This window comes from Dromiciops gliroides, chromosome 1 (genome assembly GCF_019393635.1).
Source record: "Dromiciops gliroides isolate mDroGli1 chromosome 1, mDroGli1.pri, whole genome shotgun sequence".
Taxonomy (NCBI): Eukaryota; Metazoa; Chordata; class Mammalia; order Microbiotheria; family Microbiotheriidae; genus Dromiciops; species Dromiciops gliroides.
Window position 1 is genome coordinate 349,437,165 of NC_057861.1, and position 23,572 is coordinate 349,460,736.

At 34.1% G+C, this 23,572-nt stretch overlaps 1 protein-coding gene across 2 annotated transcripts in view; it reads left to right on the plus strand.

The window, feature by feature from the left end:
• Nucleotides 1-23,572, plus strand: part of ADCY2 (adenylate cyclase 2) — a 544,207-nt gene that overhangs the window by 415,766 nt on the left and 104,869 nt on the right. For both annotated transcript variants that reach the window (XM_043977444.1, XM_043977445.1), the window contains 4 exons: nucleotides 1,395-1,438; nucleotides 4,290-4,370; nucleotides 15,167-15,236; nucleotides 17,876-17,973. In XM_043977444.1, the coding sequence (XP_043833379.1) occupies nucleotides 1,395-1,438; nucleotides 4,290-4,370; nucleotides 15,167-15,236; nucleotides 17,876-17,973 (293 nt within the window). The remainder of the gene's footprint in view (nucleotides 1-1,394; nucleotides 1,439-4,289; nucleotides 4,371-15,166; nucleotides 15,237-17,875; nucleotides 17,974-23,572) is intronic.

A 23,572-nucleotide genomic window follows, 5' to 3' on the forward strand; every position in this document is an offset into this window, starting at 1 on the left:
GATGACTAGTTTCTAAATCCAACTGGTCTTGACCTTGTTATTTTTTAATAATAATGATGAATTATTTTGTACTGAACAATTAAGTCTCAGTATCATATACAAAAAGTGATGGGGTATTATGCATCGCAGTAAAAGGAGCAAAATGCATAAAACCAGTTGTGTTTAAGCCATATCATGGTACTATATTTTCATTAACAATATCAAACAATCAATGCTTTCAAAAAATTCTTCCATATACATATACATAAACATACATATATTGATATATTTGCATACATCTATATATACCTATTTATCCATACACTGAAAGATATGCATATTATGCATATCTTTTGTACATTTGTATATAATTAAGAAGTCATCTGTGGATTTTTAACATAATTTTATAGGATTAATTCAACAAGCAGTTACTAATCTACTCTGTTTAAAGGACTGTGCCAAGTATTAGAAGCAATTTCTAGGTTGTTGAATTTTCTAATCTAACAAAACCAAACTCTCCTTTTTAGCATAACATCGCATATGGTCCCAGTGGCTCTTGTAGGCCCGTTGTCACATTCCACATAGAATAGTAGTCCCTTTGCTGGTACATGACAGCAGTATGCTCCCCAAGGTGTTATTTCTTGACCTCAATTAATCTGTGGAATGAAATTGGATAAGCAGTTTCTATTAAGTGACTGAGCCTGCAAACTTTGGTTTCATATGAAGTTATAAAAGGTTTTATTCATGAGACTCTGTTTCTTAACTTGGCACATATCTAACAGGAGATTGTCATGTTCCCTTATCCCACTTGGTCTTGCTCATGTTGTGTTCTGTAGCCTCATCTATATTTCATCATTTCCACAGGCCTTGTTTATTTTTTTTCTTGAAGTCTTGTTGAATTGTTTTATAGTCAACAACCCTGTTGTCAAACCTGTTCTTTGGTAAATTTTCAAAATGTATTATGTATTCATGTTTTATGTTTGAAAAATATTGTCATTTTAAACAGAATCCTTTAAATATTTGTCTAACCACAAACCTAATAAAATTCCACTCAGATTTAATCTGGCCATTGCTGCAAGATCAATTGCTTGAAACCAAACCTAAAAACACCTGGATGAAATTTTAAAAGTTCTAAAACCATCCTAATATTTCCTACAATCCAGATGTTTAGAATTATATAGACAAAACATATAAAAAATTCACTACATTTATGACTTTACATTTGGATGTCATGGTGCCATGTAGAGAGTTTTGAAGGATGAGAGTCTAGTTGTCTATAAGAATATTTTTCAGCTACCTACAACTTTCATTGTGAAAACAGATGGCTATGTGGTGCATATGTTGTTGCTACTTCACAAATTATCTTATACTTCATAATCTATCATTAATACATTTTCTTTTTTATTCCCCTCTAGGATGTGCCAATGGGTCAGCATCACTTTCAGCACCGCACATTAAGGTACATCTTACAATATAGAATAAATATAAATGAACTGCTCTCATATCTCTGGAACGAACAATCTATTGTCATCTTTTAAAAAAAAACACATTTCTTAAAGAATTGACTCTTTTGAACTGCTTTCAGTTCTGAAAACAAAAAACTATAGTTTAACATCATTTGAACAAAGAAATAATACTGATAATATCCCATTATAAAAAATTCATGGAATGTTACACGTCATTTTGTTTAATAGAATTATTTTGGAATGAATCTATGAGTAATAAATGCATTTCTTCCTTCTAAGATTATCAGAAATTAATTTCAGTTTGTCCTATGTGTATACACATATAATACATATGTATATATACATATACAATGTTTATATTATTTATACAATAGATACATTATATATGTTGTGTGTATGAGATACATAATCTCTGTGTGTGCATATATACATATATGTGTGTATATATTTTGTGTGTATGTATGTATGTAAAATTGCATGGTTATATGTTGTCCTTCCTATTGGATTGTGAGATTCTTGAGGACAGGGACTGTTTTTTGCTTTTCTTTGTTTAGCACAATATGTCACAAATAGTAGGCACAAAATGAATGCTTGTTGACTTGACTTTTAGGCTAAAGAATCTTCTCATAAAGCATATCTAAACCCAATCTCATTGAATTTTCTCTCATAGAATGTAAAATCCCTTAAGGGCAAGTAATGTTCCATTTTTGCCTTTATATTTCCAGAATTTGGTGTAGTACTTGGTACTTAGTAGATGCTTAGTAAAATATTGGTTGATTGATCAATTGTGGCAAAAGGAATGACTTTGTAGTCAGGAAAGAAAGAGGTGGGGATCAATTATATTTCCACACATCTTCCTCTGTATTGCCATCCTACATCAAACCCTTTTTTCTTCCAAATCTTGATTACTTTCATGTGTTTTTGTTTTAATAGTGGAGAATAAAGGGTATTTGTGTATGTACCCACATGTGTACACTTGTTCATATATATGATATATTTAGGAAAATGGGATATAGCAAGGCATGAAAAGAAATCCTTCATTCTTAATTGGTGATTGGCAATTAAAAAGCAGAACCAAAATATAATTTCTTTCCTATTTTCCTACTTGTGGTGCAAATTAAATGCAAATGTTTCCATTATGGAAAATAACTTATATGTAACATGTAGAATCATATGTAGTATCATACCTTATAGAAAAATCATTATCATTGTTGATTTTTTAATGGGGCACTTGCTAGAATATGGAAATAAAACCATCCAGGAAATGTACATCTATCTAAAGCAGAAATTTTAGAGATTGCTATCCTAGTGAGAAAATGTGTAGTGGTGAAAGAGAGGAAAATTTATAGATGGGGGAAAAGACAAAGATAAATAAAATGATGCTCTCTAAAACTAGTGAAATAAATAATGAAAACAAATTCATAAACATTTATATGAGAATGTAACATTTTATACATTTAATTAATAGTAAAGAAAAGCTGTAAATACTGGTAAATTTTATATTTATACATCATACTACACTACAAATTGTGATGCTAAACTTTGAAGTTGGTTATTTCTATTAAATGCCAAAGGGAAATAACATTTCACTAACTGAATACTCAATCAAGTTACAGAAAATCAAAACATTTATTTCCACAGTTATCACCAGAATCCTCACTAACACTGTCACACAATGCATGTAAAGTTAATGCATGCTAATGAAAACTCTGCAATTTAAAGGCATTCTGCTAGGGGTCTTTACCTTAATTCAAAAGAACCATTCCAAAGTCCCAGTTTTTTCTTCTATGAATAATTCACCTAATAGTTGTCAATTAACACTTCAAAACTGCTGTAGTTATTCATTTTTATTTTGTTTAATTTTTGAAAGCACTTTATAAAAACATGTTATAATTATCAGATTGTTTATTTCCAAGTTCAGGATATTAAATAGCAAATTATTTCTGAATCAGTCCAAAAGAAAAGCTTTCTCAAACTAAGAAATTATTTGAAATTTGTTTTCCTGGATTGGAGTGGGGGTGGGGGGAAGGGGCAGGGATTCCTTTAGACTTGTTTCTTCACCAGTGTAAAAAATAACCATAGTCTAAGATAGTTGTTTGGGAAATTAAGTGATTTACACATGGCATTACAGCTAGTAACTGTCAGAGGCAGAATTTGAAGCCAAGTCTTCCTCAATCGAAATCCATTATGTGATGTTGCCTCTCAGATTAAGACTGATGGTATCTACAAAAAGAAACTACCTATGTAATATCCCTGAAAACTCACCCAGTGAATAATGAATTAGACCAGTCAGTCAAACCCACCCCAAATTTGTGAGAAGTTTCTAATTATAGTTCATATAAAAACTAGATTCTTCTTTATCAAATAAAGTGTCAGGTCAGTCAATCAGAGAAATATAAAGCTTTTATAGAAGTGAGTTCTAATATGTAATCAAAATTTCTCTCAATTTGTACATTTTCTGCAAATTTTCCAAAGTATTATCTTTTAGTTTTGTTATTTAATGCACAACATCACTCATTATTGACTCTGCAGTTGGAGTATATACTAAGACCAATTGTTAATTATTGTTGTTCAGTACTTTTCAGCCATGTCCAACACTTTGTGACCCCATGTGAAGTTTTCTTGGTGAAAATAATCAAGTGATTCACAATTTTCCTCTCCACTAAGACCAAAGCATCCACTAAATTCCATTAGCCTTGATGTTTGGTACTGTGTTGACAAAATATCCTAATGATTAATAACATTTCTTTATGAAACTGAACAAGTGTTTTGTCAGCCTGTATACAAAGGCAGGATAGTTATTCTTAAATATTTATTCTTCAATGATGCTTCTTTTTCCTCTAGAACCAAATCACAGAAGAAAAGATTTGAAGAAGAATTGAATGAAAGAATGATTCAGGCAATTGATGGAATCAATGCCCAAAAGTATGTTTCCATTTTTTAAGAATTGTACATCTTCCTTTACCATACCATTTTTCCTTCAGTCATAGAGAAATTACGTGCTTTTGTCTTTTTGTTGTTGTTGCTATTTTTTCTAAAGATTTTCATTTGCCCTCCATTTACCATCATCACTTGGAAATAATTGTCCTTACAAAGTTATACTTTGTGTGCCTCATGCCCTGGATTGCTCCCCTGTAAATAACATCTTACATCATGTTCTTTGGTGTTTTAATTTCTCCTTACAAAACATGCTTTGCTGTAAGTCTGTCACTGACAAGAAATAAGAAAAGTCAACAAGGAATATTTCCAGGTTTATAGGGATTATTTGAAAAGTTAAAATTTGTATTCATCTGAAGCCATACTTTTTAATGCATGCACTTATATAGAAAGTAATATAGGACTCACTGGCTGACGACAAGCCATCCTATTTAGGAATTGCCTCTTTAGAAGGTAAAGAAAAGAGCGGCTATATTCAGAGAAGGAAAAAGAAGACAAGAAAAATGATCAGTTACCTATGTGCAGATATAACTGTTTTGCAGCAATAAGATGAGGTGGCTTTGGGGAAGTGAAAATAACATTTGTCATATGTAACAATTTATCAACAACTGACTGACCCAGCAAAGCCTCATTACTGCCCTATTAACCAGTGACAAGGCTACACATTTACGCACTGTGAAAAGAATACTGTGTCATTCCAAGGGCTCAGCCAACTCCTTGTGGTTTTTGTTCAGTTATTCAGTCATGTCCAACTCTTCCTGAGCCCATAGATTATAGAGTTCCAAATCCTCTTCTGTGTTACACTGTCTCCTGTTCACTGCTTCCCTGACATCTTACTTTCTGGCATCCACTTTTCCTAATGCTTTCAATATTTCTCAGTATCAGCTATTTTTCCAAGGCATCCTGTCTTCTTGTTATTTGGTTAAAGTGTTTAAGATGCTGCTTTAGTATCTGACCTCCCAATGAATCATTTGGATTCATTTCTTTATGTATTGACTGATTTGATCTCTTTGCTGTCCAAGGAATACTCAAAAGTCTTCTTCATCCCCACAATTCCAATGTGTCTGTTCTATGGGATTCAGCTTTCCCTATAATCCAACTCTTGCAGCCATATGTCACTACTGAAAAAAAAATATTGCTTTGACTATACAGACCTTTGTTGACAAGGTGATATTTCTGCTTTTTAGTAAGCTGCTCAGACTTTTTAAAAAAAATTTTCAGGGCAGTGAGGGTTAAGTGCCTTGCCCAGGGTCACACAGCTATTAAGTGTCAAGTGTCTGAGGTCACATTTGAACTCAGGTCCTCCTGAATCCAGGGCCGGTGCTTTATCCACTGTGTCACCTAGCTGCCCCCTGCTGCTCAGATTTCCCTAGCTTTCTTTCTAAGACATAAGCATCTTTTAATTTTATGGCTATAGTCACTATCTGCAGTGATCTTTGAGCCCAAGAATATAAAATTTGATACTGCTTCCATTTTTTTCTCCCTTTATTTGCAAGGAAGTGATGAGACCAATTGCCATGATCTTAGGTTTTTTGGTTGGGGGGGGGGTGGTTATGTTAAGCATCAGGCTGGCTTTTGTATTCTCCTCTTTTGTCCTTGTTAAGAGGTTTCCTAATTTCTCTTCACTTTCTGTCATCAGAGTGGTATCATCTAAATGACAGAGATTGTTGATATTTCTCCCAACAATCTTAATTCTGGCTTTTGATTCATCCAGCCTGACATTTCATATGATGTACTTTGCATATGAGTTTAATAAATAAGTTTTATTGTCCTTTTCCAATCTTACATCAATCATTTGTTGCATGTCTAGGTCTGAATGTTGTTTCTTGACCTCCATAGAAGGTGCTTTAGGAGACAAATAAGATAATCCAGTACTCCCATTTCTTTAAGGTCTTCTCAGGGGCCGCTAGGTGGCACAGTGGATAAAGCACCAGCCCTGGATTCAGGAGGACCCGAGGTCAAATCCAGCCCAGACACTAGACACTTACTAGCTGTGTGACCCTGGACAAGTCACTTAACCCTTATTGCCCCACCAAAATAAAAATAAAAATAAATAAAGGACTTCACACATTTTGTTGTGACCCACAGAGTTAAAGGCTTTAGTTTACTCAATGAAGCAGAAGTAGATTTTTTCTGGAACTCCCTTGCTTTATCCATAATCAAGCAAATGTTAGCAATTTGGTCTCTGGTTCCTCTGCCTCTTCAAAAGCCAGGCTAAGCTGATAATTCTTAGTTCCCATATTGCTGAAGCCTAGCTTGCAGAATCTTAAGCATAGCTTTGCTGGTGTGTGAAATGAGCTATTGTTCAGTAACTTGAACATTCTTTGACATCACCCTTCTTTAGGCTTAGTATGAAAATTGATCTTTTCTGATCTAGTGGCAACTGTTGAGGTAGCTCAGCTGGAATTCTGTCACCTCCTCTAGCCTTATTGTTAGTAATGCTTCCTTAGGCCCATTTGACTTTGTTCTCCAGGATTTCTGGCTCTAGATCAATAACAGCTAATACTGACCATAGAATTAGCTTTAAATACAAAGGTCAGCTCAGCATAGGAAATTTCACAAGGCTTGTACACTCCTTACTATATCATTTTTTTTCAACTTAGTTGAAACCAGAAAAGTATGAAGTAATAATGGAGTATCCTCTGTCTTCAAAATTATAATGAGAAGGCAGTTAAAACTCAGAAAACACTATTGAGTTGATACACCATCTCACTTAATTGCCAAAATTTGAAAAATAAATGATTCTTATAAAAGATTGATGTATATGATATGGAGGGAAGGATTTATTCAATGAACCACAGACGAGAATATTTACTGTGAGATCACTGTAGAGAATAAAATGAAATATCAGAAGTATATGAATGTCTCCAATTTCACTGACTGGTTCCTCAAAGATAAAAGAAGAAATTAAAACTACACAGGCAGCACAAATATGTCTTAATATAGACAAAGCAAGTATCTACCTTCTTAAATTTTTGGAATGTTCATACCAATGACTGTAATTGGAAAATGAGATAATTCAAAATGCTTTAGTTAATGTGGCTTTGCTTTGTTTTTATGATAATTGCTTTTAAAGTCTGTTTGCTTTGTTCCATTTAATATGCTAATGCATGTCAGTTAATATTTGCAAGTTACAATGTGTTCTTATTCTAAAAGGGATCTTTAATGTTAGAATAAATGTTTATGTTGTAGTTGCCCCATTAAGTTCTACAAATCAAATAGAAAAACAGACATTGCACAGGCATCAAATAAGGAAAGAAAAAGAAATAAAATGGAACCTACTGTGGGTATTTCTCAAATTACGTTCAATTACATTCTGTTATTGCTTGAAGAATTTTTAACCTCCCTTGTCCTTTTACATATCTGTTCTAATTTAATTTGTATTTTCTCATCTGGGAATTCATGAATATCTTTTTCAGTGAGAACCTTATGCTATGTGTATAGAAGATCAAAACAGCTGCTTAAAAAGTAAGAAAGTATATTATCCAGATGTTTTATCTGAACAGTACAAAAAAACCCAAAACACAGTTGCAAGCACACTCTGTGAGACCACACATATTACTGATGCCAGATACTATACTGCTATTATCATTTACAGGGATTTTTGACCTTCAGACAATTCTCATTTCATGTGACTTTAATTTAATTCAAAAAAATATATTTGTTAAATTGTACTCTTGACACAATCCCATTTATAGAATTACTACAGTTCAAATCCTATTGCCGTAAAACTCAAGAGACTTTACAAATTAATTAATTGTACAATTTTTTCCAAGTTAATACTTTAAATAGGAGATTGGTGTTTGCAGATTAAGTCTGAAGTAGATTCTCTTCAATGTCAAATCAACAGTTTTCCACAATAGAAATCTGGACATTAATTAGAAGGGTTTTGTGTTATCATGGGACACTTTTTTTTAAGATCCTTTGCAAAATTTTACCACAAATAAGTTAAAGGAAAGTTTCTTTGTTTTTTTGGTATACAATAACTACTTAATGAATTCTTTTTCATGTACATATTTTCTTTCACAGATCTTTGTGCAGTATTATTGTGAACAAACTCTCTCAATTCCTAGAGATAATACAGAGCAGGATTTGTCTCATTTGAAGTCATGCATTTTCTTAGACAATTAAAAGTACAGTAGAGAGAAGTTAGTATGAGTAGACATGGAATAGTATTTGTTCATGTGAGGTGAAGAGAACAATTAACTATTCAGCAAGCAATAAAAACATATTTTAAAGCATTCCTATCCCTAAGTGCTATTTACATATGTTATTAATGTTTCCTTCACAAAGATTTTACAGCCAAGCGAAATTAGACATATTCAGTGGTAGCTATTAATCAACTAGGAAATGTATAATTAGAACTTACTAGGTTCTAGCCACTGCCTTCCTGATCACCTTGTCCTGGCATAAAACTGTTTGTGATTTGTTCCCAAACATTTGATATTTTTTTCTTCCTTCCGAGATTAATGAGTATATCCTCCAAAGCCCTCATAATTCAGGAAATATCCAGAATGGATTTCCTTTGTATGTTTGGTTTGGTTCAGTTGTTTTATCTTGCTTTGACTTTTGTAGGGTCCTATCTCCTTCCCCATTTCTGCCCTAAGTGCCAGTGCCAGGTCAGAGAACTGAGAAACAGAGGGATAGGTTGCCAGAAAAGGATACTGTATACATGGGGGGCCATGCAGAACTCTACTAAAGAACACAGTTGGGGTGGGTTCTAACGAACCAAAAGTCAGTCAGGGCAGAAACCTAGGCTAATGAATCTGTCAGGAGGCCAAAATATTTTGGGATCAAGTGCCCAAGGAAATTATAATTAAAGGCAAGGGAGTCAGGGCAGCTAGGTGGTGCAGTAGATAGAGCACCGGCCCTGGATTCAGGAGCACCTGAGTTCAAATCCAGTCTCAGACACTTGATACTTACTAGCTGTGTGACCCTGGGCAAGTCACTTAACCCCAATTGCCTCACCAAAAAAAAAAAGAAAGAAAGAAAAGAAAATCTGCTCATTATGCAAGCAAAATATACCCATCTCAAAGATAGGATGAGCAGAAACAATTTAAGGACCATAAGTCTCCCAGAAGAACAGAAAAGAACAAAATAACCTTAACACCATAATGAAGTAAATAATATATAAGAGAAGTGTCAAAATTTCTAAACAAAGAAAATGAAATTCCAATTGATAGTATTTACAGATTTCATGGGGTGGGGAAAACTACAAACTCCAAGACACAAAGTGGTTAAACTTAATGATTCTATTCAAAACCAATAAGTTCTATAAACCATCAGGAGAAAGGCCTTCAAATATAAAGGAAAGGACATTCTAATAATGCAAGACTATTCTTTACCCACAAGAAAAAGGAGAAGGAAATGGAATAATGTATTCCAGAGAGGAATGGAGCTCAAGATGAAATCCAAGGTGACCTATCCTGCAAATCTGAGTTTAACCATATAGGATAAAAGATGGATATTCAATAATAAAAGTTTGAAACATTTTTATAAAGAAAACCAGAACTGAAGAGATTATTTGCTTCTCAAACACCCCAGATAATAGAAATACAGGGCTGAATAAAAAGCCAGAAAGGACAACAGTAAAAGCATCAACAGACAAACCAGAAAGAGACTTGTTTATGAATGTAAACAAGGAGACGGGTGAAGACAGGAATCTGGTAACAGTGAAAAGGTGAACAGGGGGCCTTATGGACAGAACTTGGTGACACCCTGCTTATAGGTGAATACTTCTTCTGTGGGACTATATTAAAACATGGATGTTGAGGAGGGGATCAGGGAGATAGAGAATAGTGAGTAATGTGCTGGGGTCAGGTCAAGAGGAAATTGACCTCTGTGATCTCAGAAAGAGAAGAGCCTACAGAGGAGTGAGTGAAGAGGAGAGGGGAATATTGAAAAGTGGGGGAAAGGAAGGAAACCTTACTATGGAAATGGATTCCATTAAATGTTTTTATATGTAAAGGAAGACGGGGATTTTAACCTAGATGTGGCCTGAGGGATTTGATGCTTGAAAAGTCTACTTGTCCTGGGGGTATGGGGGGTTAGAGGAGGAGGAATTAGAACCCCTGGGGCCAATTGACTCTTAGAGGAATGCAAAAGCACATACAAAGGGAGGAGATTTTCAGGCAAAGGTAGAAAAAGAAGTCAAGGAGAGAGAGTATAGATCATTGGGGGACAGGGGGGACAGGGAAAGGAGGGGTCCTTACCATAAGACAGTGTCCTCTCTGACACTTGCAATAATTGTCATTGTTCTAAGACTGAGGCATAATGGAAAGGGGGAATCCAAAGGGTAAACCCTATAAGGCAGTGGCAGAAAATTCCTAAAGTGGAGAGCCTAGAATGGATACCTTGGAATCTTTAATTATATGAAGAGTACAGAGGAGACACCAGATGATTATAGGGGTCGTGAATCTGAGAAGAGGGTCTAATGTAAACAGAAAGAGAAAATGGATAAGGAAGAGAGTGAGAAAAAGAGTGGGTAAGAAATGTATTTTTGGTAATATTTTATTTTTCCCAATTACCTCTAAAAACAATTTTTAAGAGTCATTTTTTTTTAAATGTTGAGTTCCAACTTTTCTCCCTCCCTCTCCCCTTTCCCCTATCCCTGGAATGGTAAGAAATTTAATATAGGTTAAACATGTGCAATTATGCAAAGCATATTTCCATATTAGTCATGCTGTGAAAAGATACAAATCAAAAGAAAAAGTAAACAAAGAAAAAAATAAAGTGAAAAATAGTATGTTTTGATCTGCATTAAGATTCCATTAGTTCTTTCTTTGGGTGTGGATAGCAATTTTTATCATGAGTCTTTTGGAATTGTCTTGGATCATTTGTATTACTGAGAATAGTGAAGTCACAGTTCTTCATTGTACAATATTGTTATTTTTGTGTACAGTGTTCTCTGGTTCTGCTCACTTAACTTTGCATCAGTTTGTGTATGTCTTTCTAGGTTTTTATGAAAGCAACCCACTTGTCATTTCTTATAGCAGAATAGTATTCCATTACAATTATATACCACATCTTGTTTAGCCATTCTCTAATTGATGGGCATCCCCTCAATTTCCAATTCTTTGCCACCACAAAAAGAACTGCTATAAATATTTTTGTACAAATAGGCCATTTTTCCTTTTTTTGATCTCAGAGATGTATTCTTAACTAAATAAGAGATAGAGTCAATTATAAAAGATAAAAACCAGAAACACTTCTACACAGACAATCTTAATATGTATAGGATTAGAAGGGAAGTGGTCAAGTGGGGAAAAAAATCTTTGTATTAATTTTCTTGGATAATAGTTTAGTATCATAATATATATGTATATATATGCATATGTATACTTATATGTATATGTGTATAGTTATATATATGCACATGTATTAGGTATATGTAGATATACATATGTATGCACACATATATGACTAATAGCTATTCCTCGATAGATAAAAAGCAAAAAATATATATAACCAAAGAGTTCTCAAAAGAACTACAATATATTCACAACCACATGAAAAAATACTCAAAATCACTACTAATAAGAGAAATACAAATTAAAATAACCCTAAAGTATTACCTCATACCTTGCCAATTGGCAAAAATAATTTTAAAATGGCAACAGTCGGTGTTGAAGGGGCTGTGGAAAGATAGGCACACAAATACATTGTTGATGAAGCTGTGAAATAGTATAACAATTCTGGAAAGCAATTTTGAATTATGCAAATAAAGTAACTAAAATGTCTATAGCTTTTGAACTGGAGATATCATTAGTAGGCTTATACTCCAAAAAAGCTATAAATAAGAAAAAAAGTTCTCATATAGTCCAAAATATTTATAGCAGTTTTTTGTGACAGTTAAGAATTTAAAACAAAATAGATGTTTATCAATTGGGAAATGGCTAAATAAATTATGGTAACTAAATGTCATGGAATAGTATTGTGATGAATACAGAGAAGCAGTTGTGATCATTTTTTCCTTCTCTAAAAAATATTATTTTTCATATGAGATGTCTCTCTGGGAGAGGAAGGGATAAGGGAGAGATAAATGAGGGAAAATGTAATAAACAGGAAACATCAATTAAAAACTTGTTTGAAAATTAAAATTATATAATTATGAAATATCTAACAAAATAAATAAAAATAAAATAAAACAAAGATAACAATATATGATTTTCTAAGTCAGTATCCAGACTGTAGGGATCCTTATGTACAATTCTGTTTGCGTTTGACACCACTGCTGTATAGTATTTCACTTGGTGATTTCATGAGTTTCTATGGATTCAGCTATTATCTCTATAAATATGATTTTTAGATTTATTTGTTCAGGCCTCACTTCTCTCCTAACCTCCAGTTTCACATCATCAACTACCTGCTAAACATCTTGAGTTGCATCTCTTGTAGACATCTAAAGTTAAATATGTTCAAAACTTAAGTCATCTTTCCACCAAACTGTCTCCTCTTCCTAACTTTCCTATAACTTTCCAATGTACCACTATCCTCCTAGTCTCTCAGGCTCACAACTTAGTCACAATTCTCAACTCCTTATCTCTCTTTCACCACTACCCTCAAACCAATCTATTACTTAGACCTATGATTTCTTTCTGCCTAACATCTCTCCTCTGATGTTGGTACCACCCTGATACAGGCCCTTCTAAAGTTCTAATTTATTAGTGAAACACAAATTTATCAGTAAGTAGGATCTCAGCTTCTTTAGCAGAGATAAGGCCCCAAATGAGGTGAAAAACTCACTTTTATATTTTGGGAAATATAGAACAAAGAACAGGAATTTGGAGGTAGTGGAACAAGTCATGATTTGTTATAAGAACTCAAAATCATGAACATCAAAATCAATAAAAATGGTTACAAAGCTGAAGTGTCGGGAACAATGGGATTGGTTGAACATTGGGAACGAGGGGCTAGCAACAACTCAATCCTTCCCTCCCATGGCTAAGAAATGTTCATTGTTTAAATCCATCTGCAAGGTTAAAAATAGTTATTAACAAGATCTGTATTTCTAAAATTAACCCATTACAGGCCAGCTAATTTTTGAATTAAGTTCAGAGACAAAGAACTATGACTTTGGCAGTTATAGAACAAAATCCATAAACTATAAATTTAAAATGATTTAATGATCAATTAAAAGGGATCATCAATCTTAATATTTCACCCTCATTGCTTCACACTTCTGCTATTATAATAGCCTGCTACTTTTTTTTACTGCCTTAAGTCTGTCCCACTTCAGTCTATCTTTAATATAGCTATCAAATAGGTCTTCCTAAATCTCATGTGATCATGTCACTGTCTATGTACTATTCCTGTGGCTCCCTGTTTTCTTTAGGATCAAATATAAAATCATCCATTTGGCTTTTAAAGTTTTTCATAATCTGGGCTCTTCTTCCCTGTTCAGACTTTTTACAATGTTCACCCTCCATGTACTCTACGATCTCATTTCTTTGGCCTCCTCAGCATTCTCCATCTCCCACCTTACAGTGTTTTCATTATCTATTATACCTGAATTTGTCTCTCTTCTCATTTCCGTCTCTTAGCTTCCTTGGATCCTTCAAGTTTCACCTAAAGTCCCATCTTCTGTAAGAAGTTATTCCCATTCCCCCTTTATGCTAATATTTTCCCTCAGTTGGTTGCCTCCATTTTGTTCTATCTATATTATGTTTGCACATAGTTGTTTTCATGTTGTTTTCCTCATTGGACTGTGAGCTTCTTGAGGGCAAGGATTGTCTTTTGCCTTTCTTTACACCTCCAGAGCTTAGCTAATGAAGAGAAGGACATTATGAGATGAAAGTAAGGAGGGAGTGCTTTCTAGGTTTATGGGGTAGATAGTGAAAAGTCACAGAGATTGAAGGTGGGATGTTAATTCAATGAACAGAAAGAGGGTCATTTTGGCTGCATCACAAAGTACAAGAGACGATATAATGTCTAGTAAATCTTGAAATATAGTTTGAGGCCAATTAATGAAGGGCTCTAAAAGATTTTTAAAAAGCAATTTATATTTTGTCCTAGAAATAGAAAGTAAATGGAACTGATTGAATAAAGGACTGGCATGGGCATATCTGGACTTGGGAAAATTACTTTGGCATTAGTGCATAAGATGGCCTGGGCCAATGAGAAACTTGAAGTAGAGAGACTAATTAGGAAGTTGTTGCAATATTCTAATTAAGAGCTAATAAGCTCCTGGGCTGAAGTGGCATTTGTGCCAGTAAAGAGAAAGGTTCAAATTTGAGAAGGTAGAAGCAGAATCCACAAGCTATTTATGTGAACTGGTAGACTCATTGCTTTGTAGCTCTGTAATGAGTGTACTGGGGAAGTATTATGTGCTTAGCAGATTCAACTCAGAGTACTTTCTCTATGATCCAAAAATATCCTTCATGAGAGAGAAGTTCTATGTAATTTCAATAAGGCATCGATAATAAGAATGAGAAATAGTGATTCACATATTTTCAGTGAATGCTATTTCTCCAATTATCAATTTTTGGCCAATTGTATATATGTATGTGTGTCTAGGACATGTGCTAGTAAGTATATAAATAAGAATAAAACACTGACAGATCCTCATTATAATCTCTGGATCCTATATCCAAAGTATCCCATATTTATTCCATTTGATCTTTTTCTTTGTTTCTGGCTTAGACACATTTTATCATTTTAAAACTTTTTTTAAGGTTGGGGGCATGGATTATGGAATTATTTTATTCTTTTAAAAAAGAAATAATGTTTACAAATGCTCTAATGGTAATTTTGGTTTAGTATGTATCTGTCTTTTTTATTTTCAGGCAGTGGCTCAAATCTGAAGATATTCAAAGAATTTCTCTGCTTTTCTATAACAAAACACTAGAGAAAGAAGTAAGCTATTTTCACTTTAAACCCAACTGGTTTTTCTGAAATGCTAAAGTCATTTTTAAAAGTCTTTCTGAGGTTTCTTTTCAAGTTATTTGCATGTGGCCTTAAAACTCCAGCTAAATATGTCAGAATCGTTCTTGGCTTTTCCTTTCATTCCCCCATGAATGTATTTTTGTTACCATAGGAGACCTGATTTCTTTTACTTTGCATGCCACAATCCACTCTATACTCCTTGCACATCTTGCAAATGATGTTGGCAACAGATGTTTCAGATACTTGCGTCAAGCTAAAGGGCTAAGGGCAAATATGTTGTTTTTTTTAATTTCTTAGCAAAAATTTTAAAACAGAACATCAACTTCTTGGTGATACATCTGTAGTATGCTTTAAAAAGAAAATATCATTGAATTTAACATACATTCACTGTTTGAAAAAAATGCACTTCACATCCATCACCTTTCTTAAGATTTAGAAAGTGGAATTTTTTTTAACTATGTTGGTTCTTATTGATTTCTAATTGTGATCCCAAAGCTGAAAAGTTTACTTAGCACAAATAAACAGATGAAATTTTCTTTATCTTTTTCCATGCCAAAACCTAACATAGCTGCCTATAACTATATGCAATAGCCAGCTGAATATTGGGAGTATGGGGTGAAGAGGGGAAATCTTCCTGGTTGAACTGTATCACAAGGCTCCCAGAAAAGTACAAAAGATAAAATACAGAACTTCAGTATAGCAAAACATATTACAAAATGAAAATTCACCTGAAATAATTGTCTTTGCTACATCATACACATTGGCCAAACTTTGGTAAAGAATACCAGGATCTCTGTCAGAGTGTTTTAAAAAGAAAACATCCTTGTGTCTATGACCAGAAAGGTCATCTTATCTACTTCTGATAACTGTGTTTTGATTTTTTATAATTGAGTAATATTATTGTTGTTTAAAGTAGTGTTAGCCCTCAAAAAATTGCAATATAAATGAATAATGATTTTTTTTTACTTATACTGGCTTAGACCCAGTTTGGTATAACAATTAATTTCCTCTTTGATAGACAGTAACATTTTAAAAATTATTTCAACATTTTAACATTAATTAATATTAATTCCTATGGATATCTCTCCATAGAAACTACTTAAGAATTTAAACATATAAAAGTGTAATCTCATGTATGTGGATTAATCACATTTAAATAATTATGTTAATATATCTCCTTTATTAACACACAATTCTTCTAGATTTTCTATGACATAATTCATTAAAATGTGCTAGTACCACTTGGCTAATATATACCTATATATGCACTACCAAGTTAAGATCCTGAAGCTTTGGGGATTCTCAGAGAAGGATTCAGCTCTTAATATCTCTTTCTAACTCTATTTCCAAGCAATCTTGCCAGATATAAGAGTTAATAATGATGATGGTTAAAAAATGAAAGTAAACATTTATATAGAGATTCTTAAAAGTTTTAAAAGCACTTTCCATACATACCTCATATGAGCCTCACAAAACTCTTATTATGAAGAAACAAAAAAAGACCAAGAGGAGGCTATGCTATACTAACCTTACCCCAAATTAATTATTCTCATATCTCCATATGAATTTCACAAGCATATGCATGCACCCACTTAGAAAGATGAAAAATACATAAATGTTGCAAATTATCTTTTGAAATGCAAAATGCCAAGGTGTCTCCAAGAGTCTAATCATAATGAATATTGAAAGAATATCGCAAAGATATTTCTTACCCTTTTTATTCTAGAGAATTTATATGCTTTAAAAAAAATTTAACTCTCATTCCCTACTGCACAGCATAAACAGCACTAGTGAGCATGCCCTTCCACATAGTGTTAAAAAGCAGTGTGAATACCCTGCTAGGAGGCTAAGACTAATTGGAATTTAAAGGGCATCAGCAGAGATATGGACAAATTAAATAGAACATTTCACTTTATAAGGATCCGAAGATGTCTCAAATCAAAGTACATAGTAAATCTCTGTTTCTTAAATTATATTGGCTACCCTACTACAAAGAACAATGTCTTGTCATAGAAGGAACTCATTGCTTAATTGAAACCAATCTACTGAGTGACATGAAGAGATACCTAGAGACAAACTTTTTATCTCCTTTTTTCTGAATGGATTATTTCACTGGCGTGAGGAACGTTCAGTGTAAAAAGTTCCTCCATGGTAGAGATTGATCCATAACTTAAAGTCTTAGAATATGGACTGATTCTCCCAAAGATCCACAAAAGAATTTGACATTTTGGGCATGACCTGGGTCTTTGTAGTTAACTTAGCATCCCCTAAAATCTCTTCATTTTTTTCAGTCCAGTTTTTTACTCTTTCTTTCTAAAAGATATTCAAGGACATACAGAAAGGATTTTGAACAGGTCTAGAAAGATGAATTACAACTCTCTGACATGTCTCCCTTACATTGCATAGAGGAAGAAATAAGTATGACAGAGTTAGATTTCAGATAATTAGTCTTAATTGACACTGAGGCGAACACTGAAGTTGTTTTATTTTTTTGCCATCATCTGTTCTTCAAGTCAGAGTGATGTGTGTCCTAAGTACAGATTAGGCTGATGGGTTTTTATGTCACTCTGCCTTAAGAAACTTATTAATGATTTCTATTTTTTTTCTAGTACAGAGCAACCACATTACCTGCATTCAAGTATTATGTGACGTGTGCTTATCTCATCTTCTTTGGCATCTTTATTGTGCAGATACTAGTATTACCAAAGTAAGTATATGTGATCCTTTTTTTTTTTTAAATTAAAGTCTGTATCTCTTTTATACTGAACTTTTATATACAGCTCTGGGGCCCAGAATGTATCTGACAGGAAAAATATGTTGTGATATAATCAAATGAATATCTTAACATGACAATTGAGAATTCATTCAAAAAGCTTGATATTAAAGCAACAGTAGTAAAGAAAACATGGAATGGACTCAATTTCTTTTATTTCTGGGAATATTTTTAAAATTTAATAAACATTTTTATTTATTGTTTTGGGTACCAATTTTATCCCTCTTTCCTTCCCTCCCTCTCCCCTCCCAAAGGTGGCAATCAGATATGAGTTATACATGTATAATTATGTAAAATATTTCCATATTTGTCATTTTGTACAAGAAAACTTGATTAAAAGAAAAAATGAAAGTGAAAAATAGCATGTTTCAGTCTGTTCCATCATACTGTCCACCTCCAAAGAAAGATCTGGGCATATTTTTAAGATTTCAGTCATTTCTTTTGATGCCCTATTACTGAAGTATCAACTCCAGTAAAATCATAGGCGTATAGAGTTAGCTAACCAGAAAGGACATGTGTCCTCTGAATATTGTTCCAATGGTGCAAATTACAGATACACACATTTATAGGCTTCTGCATGAGTGTTACCCCATTGACAAGGGAAAATATCTACTATTGCCAGAACATTCTATGGGATTTTTGGACATAGCCTGAAAGAGAAAAAAGTCATAGTTCCCAGAACATTTTGCTTTATAAACAATTTCAGCTGCTGGCATTATACAAGGTTATTTTGCTAATAGGGCTCTTTGTTCAACATCATCAATCTTGTTCTCCTTTCTCACATCTCTTATCTATATAGATCTTTGTTTTGGAAAGCAAAGCAAATTGCAAGTCAAATTAAACTTGTTGCTACAGTCAATGACAGGTGTGCAATATGTACTTCTAAGGGTCGGGTACATTTGGTTTCAGGCAGAAGTTAAGTTGACTTGGAAAAAGTGCTTTGTTTCTCTCTTCTCTTTAATGGGAATTTTTCTGCTTTGTTATGAACCATCTCTGAAGCTAATGAATGGCTGAAAAAACACTTATTATTACTGTTAATTTGACTTGACTAAGAACTGGTAATACAAATACAAAAAGTGAAACCTGCCCTTATGAAGCTTGTCTTTTAGTGGGAGAGACTCCATATATACAGGGAGCATTCTGTTCAGTGGAATCACAGGCTGGTGAGTTGATCCAAAGGGTAATGAACTGAAATGTTCATGACCAAAGAAATGGGACTATTGATTTGATGATTATTGGCTAAGAGAAAGAGATGGAAAGTGCCCCTCATTTGGCACCTTCTCATATCCAATCAAGGACATTCAGTTTAGGAGTTCCAAAAGTGAGTATATTAACTTCTCAGGGAAAATGGCATAACATCAGGAGGTACAATGTGGAGGAAATTAGTCTAGATGAGATTAAAGAAGACTGCAGAGTCAGGAAAGATAGCAAGGTAGACCAAGGTAAATAGCTTCATGTTATATGAAGCAAGGTTTGGAAGCCAAGTAGATATATGGGCTGTTTTGCTTTTGTTATTCAGTTGTTTCAGTTGTGTGATGCCATTTGGTGTTTCCTTGGTAAAGATACTGGAGTGGTTTGCCATTTCCTTCTCCAACTCATTTTACAAATGAGGAAACTGAGGCAAACAGGGTTAAGTAACTTGACATGGGTCACACAGCTAGTAAGTGTCTGAGACCAGATTTAAACTCACAAAGATGACTTTTTCTGACTTCAGGGTCAGCACTCTATCCACTGGGCCACCTAGATGCCCAGCTTATTTAATCTTCAACCAAGTCTTCTTGGAAAGTCCCAGGCCAAGAACTCCAAAGTTGAGAAGATTAATGTCCCCAGGGATTAAAACATGGGCTAAGAACTTTGGAAAACACTCTTAAAATCTTTTTGTTCTTCAATGAAGGGATCATCACAAAATTGTTCCCAACACCACCCTATGCATATATATGAAAAAGAATTTCATACATATATGTAAAATAAAGGGTCTTGTGAGCATTTGTTAAAATAGCAACAGTGATTTATCTACTTTTTGTAGTGCTTATTCTGTCAATCACAGAAAATTAGAACCTAAAGGTACTTGAGAGATCATCAATTCCAAGCCCCTCATTTGCCAGTGGAGGAAACTGAGACCCAGAAAAAGGAAATTGAAGGAGTTAGTGGCAGACCCGGGACCAGATCCTCTGTCTTATGACTCTGAGGCCAGTGCTCTTTTCTTAGTGCTCAAGGAGCATGGTAATCAGCAGGAAAATGAAGACAATTTACCATCTGCTAGATCTTCTAAGTTACTTGACTTCATGTCAAGTGCTTTGTACCTTAGGAAATTTTCCATGTTTGAATTAAAACTGTTTTGACAATTAAGGTTATATTTTCTTGGATTTTCTCAATTATCTCCCATTTGGTAACTAGAGTTGCTCTATATTCTTCTACATTAAAGGGATTAAAAAGGAGAAGACAGAATAAAGGAGCAGAGAAGAGATGATAATGTAGTTTTCACAAAAGTAATTCAAAGATAGAAGTTTGTTACCGATGGATCATTTAAGTTCAAAAGTTCTGAGCTGCTGTAAGGCCAAAAGTAGGCTTGTGAACACTGAGACCAGTGCCAATATGGTTAATGGAGGGACAGATGGCTAAGTGAGGCAGGGTGAACTGGCCCAGGTCAGAAAATGGAGCAAGTTAAAGCATACTTGGGATCAGTAGGAAGTACACATCCGGCCAACTTGGGATAGAGAGGAGAAAGAAAGGAAGGAAAGAAGCGAAAGAGGGAGAGAGGGAGAAATGAAGGAAGGAAGGAAGGAAGGAAGGAAGGAAGGAAGGAAGGAAGGAAGGAAGGAAGGAAGGAAGGAAGGAAGGAAGGAAGGAAGGAAGGAAGGAAGGAAGGAAGAAGGAAGGAAGGAAGGAAGGAAGGAAGGAAGGAAGGAAGGAAGGAAGGAAGGAAGGAAGGAAGGAAGGAAGAAAAGAAGGAAGGAAGGAAAGAAGGAAGGAAGAAAGAAAAGAAGGAAGGAAGGAAAGAAAAAAGGAAGGAAGAAAAGAAAAAAGGAAGGAAGAAAAGAAGAAAGGAAGGAAGGAAGAAAAGAAGGAAGGAAGCAAGGAAGGAAGGTAGGAAGGAAGGAAGGAAGGAAGGAAGGAAGGAAGGAAGGAAGGAAGGAAGGAAGGAAGGAAGGAAGGAAGGATGTCAAATCTCTAATGGTGAAATTATAATTTTTGGCAGACCTCTGGGGGAAATATTTGTGATTAGGGGTAACTTCTTTGAGCCTCTTTAATCAATCCTTTTATATATCTCCCTGAATCTATAGCCTAGTTCTGATTTTTTTATTTGTATGCATGTACACATAGTATTTGGGGTCTCTTTTTTCAGCTTTTTTCCTTTTCTCCATTCTGTTGTTTATTTCTTATCAGCAATAAGTCATTAATGAATGGGAATTACATGGAAAAAGCAAAAGAATCTTCTAGGCATGAATCTACTGTTGAATTTTGAGTAGCTTCACATTTTTTCCTATCTATCAAGCTAAATAGATTATCTGAACCCATGCAGGGGTAATTGCAAAAACAATTGTGATTTATTGTTATTGATAAATTTTGATTAAACCTTATGTATTTCATAAAATCTACAAGTTAGGGTTAGATAAATTATATTATGCTTATGAAAAATGGGCCTATACCATTATCCTCAGAGAAATGTATTGGTGATTAATAACCACTTCATTTATTAGAATTTTCTCCCCTACTTTCAATTCACTCTTTTAATGGTTTTTTTTTTTTTTTGCTTTGGGTATTCTTGTTCATGCTCAGGTTGGACTAGATAGCCCCTGAGGTGTTTTCTAGCTCTGAGATTTTGTGGTTTTGTGGTATCATTTCAGATACCTTGCTGCCATGTCTATAAGAGTGAAGGATGGAAGGATACTAATTTCTCACTACTTGGAGAAGGGCATAATTCTTTTCCTGTGGAGATGAATAATAGATAACTGTCTTTTCGGTATTTGACACTTATTCATATTTGGGGGAACCAAGTTTAAATAGCACTGAGAGACAAGACTAAATTTAAAAGTACTGCTTGCAACCTCAGTAGAAATAAAGAACTAGACATAGTAATATTTGGAAAAGAACCTGCCTTGGTACCTTATCAGATTTAGCATGCATCTCTGGAGGCTGCTTGCAACAGAAATACCCTATAGTTGTAATTGAAAATTCAATCAAAATTTATTCCACTCCTCTTACCCTCCACAGAGATTCTGATTGGGCAGTTAATTGCAGTATATTCTCTTCTTATAACTAGAAAAATATACCCTGAGTGGCAATAAAAGTTGATTCTCATTTTTGTTTTTCTAGGCCTTCTTAACCCAATGGAGATATAAGGAAACTCCCTATCCCTCTAAAAGTAATTCTAATCCTGGGTTAAGTAGATTGTTCTTAAAAGTGGAACAGATAGGATGGCCAATGAACTTCAAGTCTATAAACTTGTACATTATGTATTAAAAAAAAAGGGAGGAATTGTTTCTCAAATGAGTTGGATTCCAGAGGAGGAAAGAAAGATAACCAATTATTTTTCCCTAAGAAATGAGTGTGTCTCATTAATATCACTATTTTTAGCCCATTCATGGACCTGGTTCTCTATTTTCTGTCAGCAAGTTGTCTACCTTATCCTTCTCAGGGTCTTACCTGTTATTAGTGATCAGATTGAAAATAAGTAGACAAGGTGGGAGGCGGAATGAGGAATGTCCTAGTCTTGAATCAGCCCTTACTCATAGGACCAATCCATTTAATTAAAACAACAGCATCAGAAGTGACTAAAGAAAGAGCATATTTTGTCTCTAGCATGACAAAGAACAATCACTTTGCTTTTCTATAAATATTATCAATTTCTCTTGTATATTTTTTTAAGTAGCTTCATATCCCACATGTCATCAAAATTGATTAATTTACATGGACATTTTGGTATGCCTAAAGAACTCCAACCTGTCATCTTTAAAACAGACAAGATTAATGGTTCTAATGAATGACTTTAGAGCAACCATCTCTATGTCACAAAGTGTTCATTTTTTTTAATAGGATGACAGTTTCTTTCATTTGAACAAGGATTCCATATGCTATGAATACTCTGATACTATACAAATTCATTTAATAAAGGTAGTGAGTGTTTGACCCACTTGAGTATCATGCCTTTAGTAGTGCAATATATTCTTTTGATATCTTTTTCTTTTTTTGTTGATATTTTTTGTTTCATATCACATTTACTTCCTAATATATGCCAACCTCTTCCCTACAAAGTGAGCCTTCCTTATGTAAAGATTTTTTTTTTGGTGAGGCAATTGGGGTTAGGTGGCTTGCCCAGGATCATACAGCTAGTAAGTGTCAAGTGTCTGAGGCTGGATTTAAACTCAGGTTCTCCTGAATCCAGGGCCAGTGCTCTATCCACTGCACCACCTAGCTGCCCCTTATATAAAGATATTAAAAGAAAGGGGAAGGAAAAAGCATTGTTATTCAATGAGGTACATGGAAGGATCCCTTGTCAGCCCCAAGACTGAGATGAACAATTTTGGAAAGT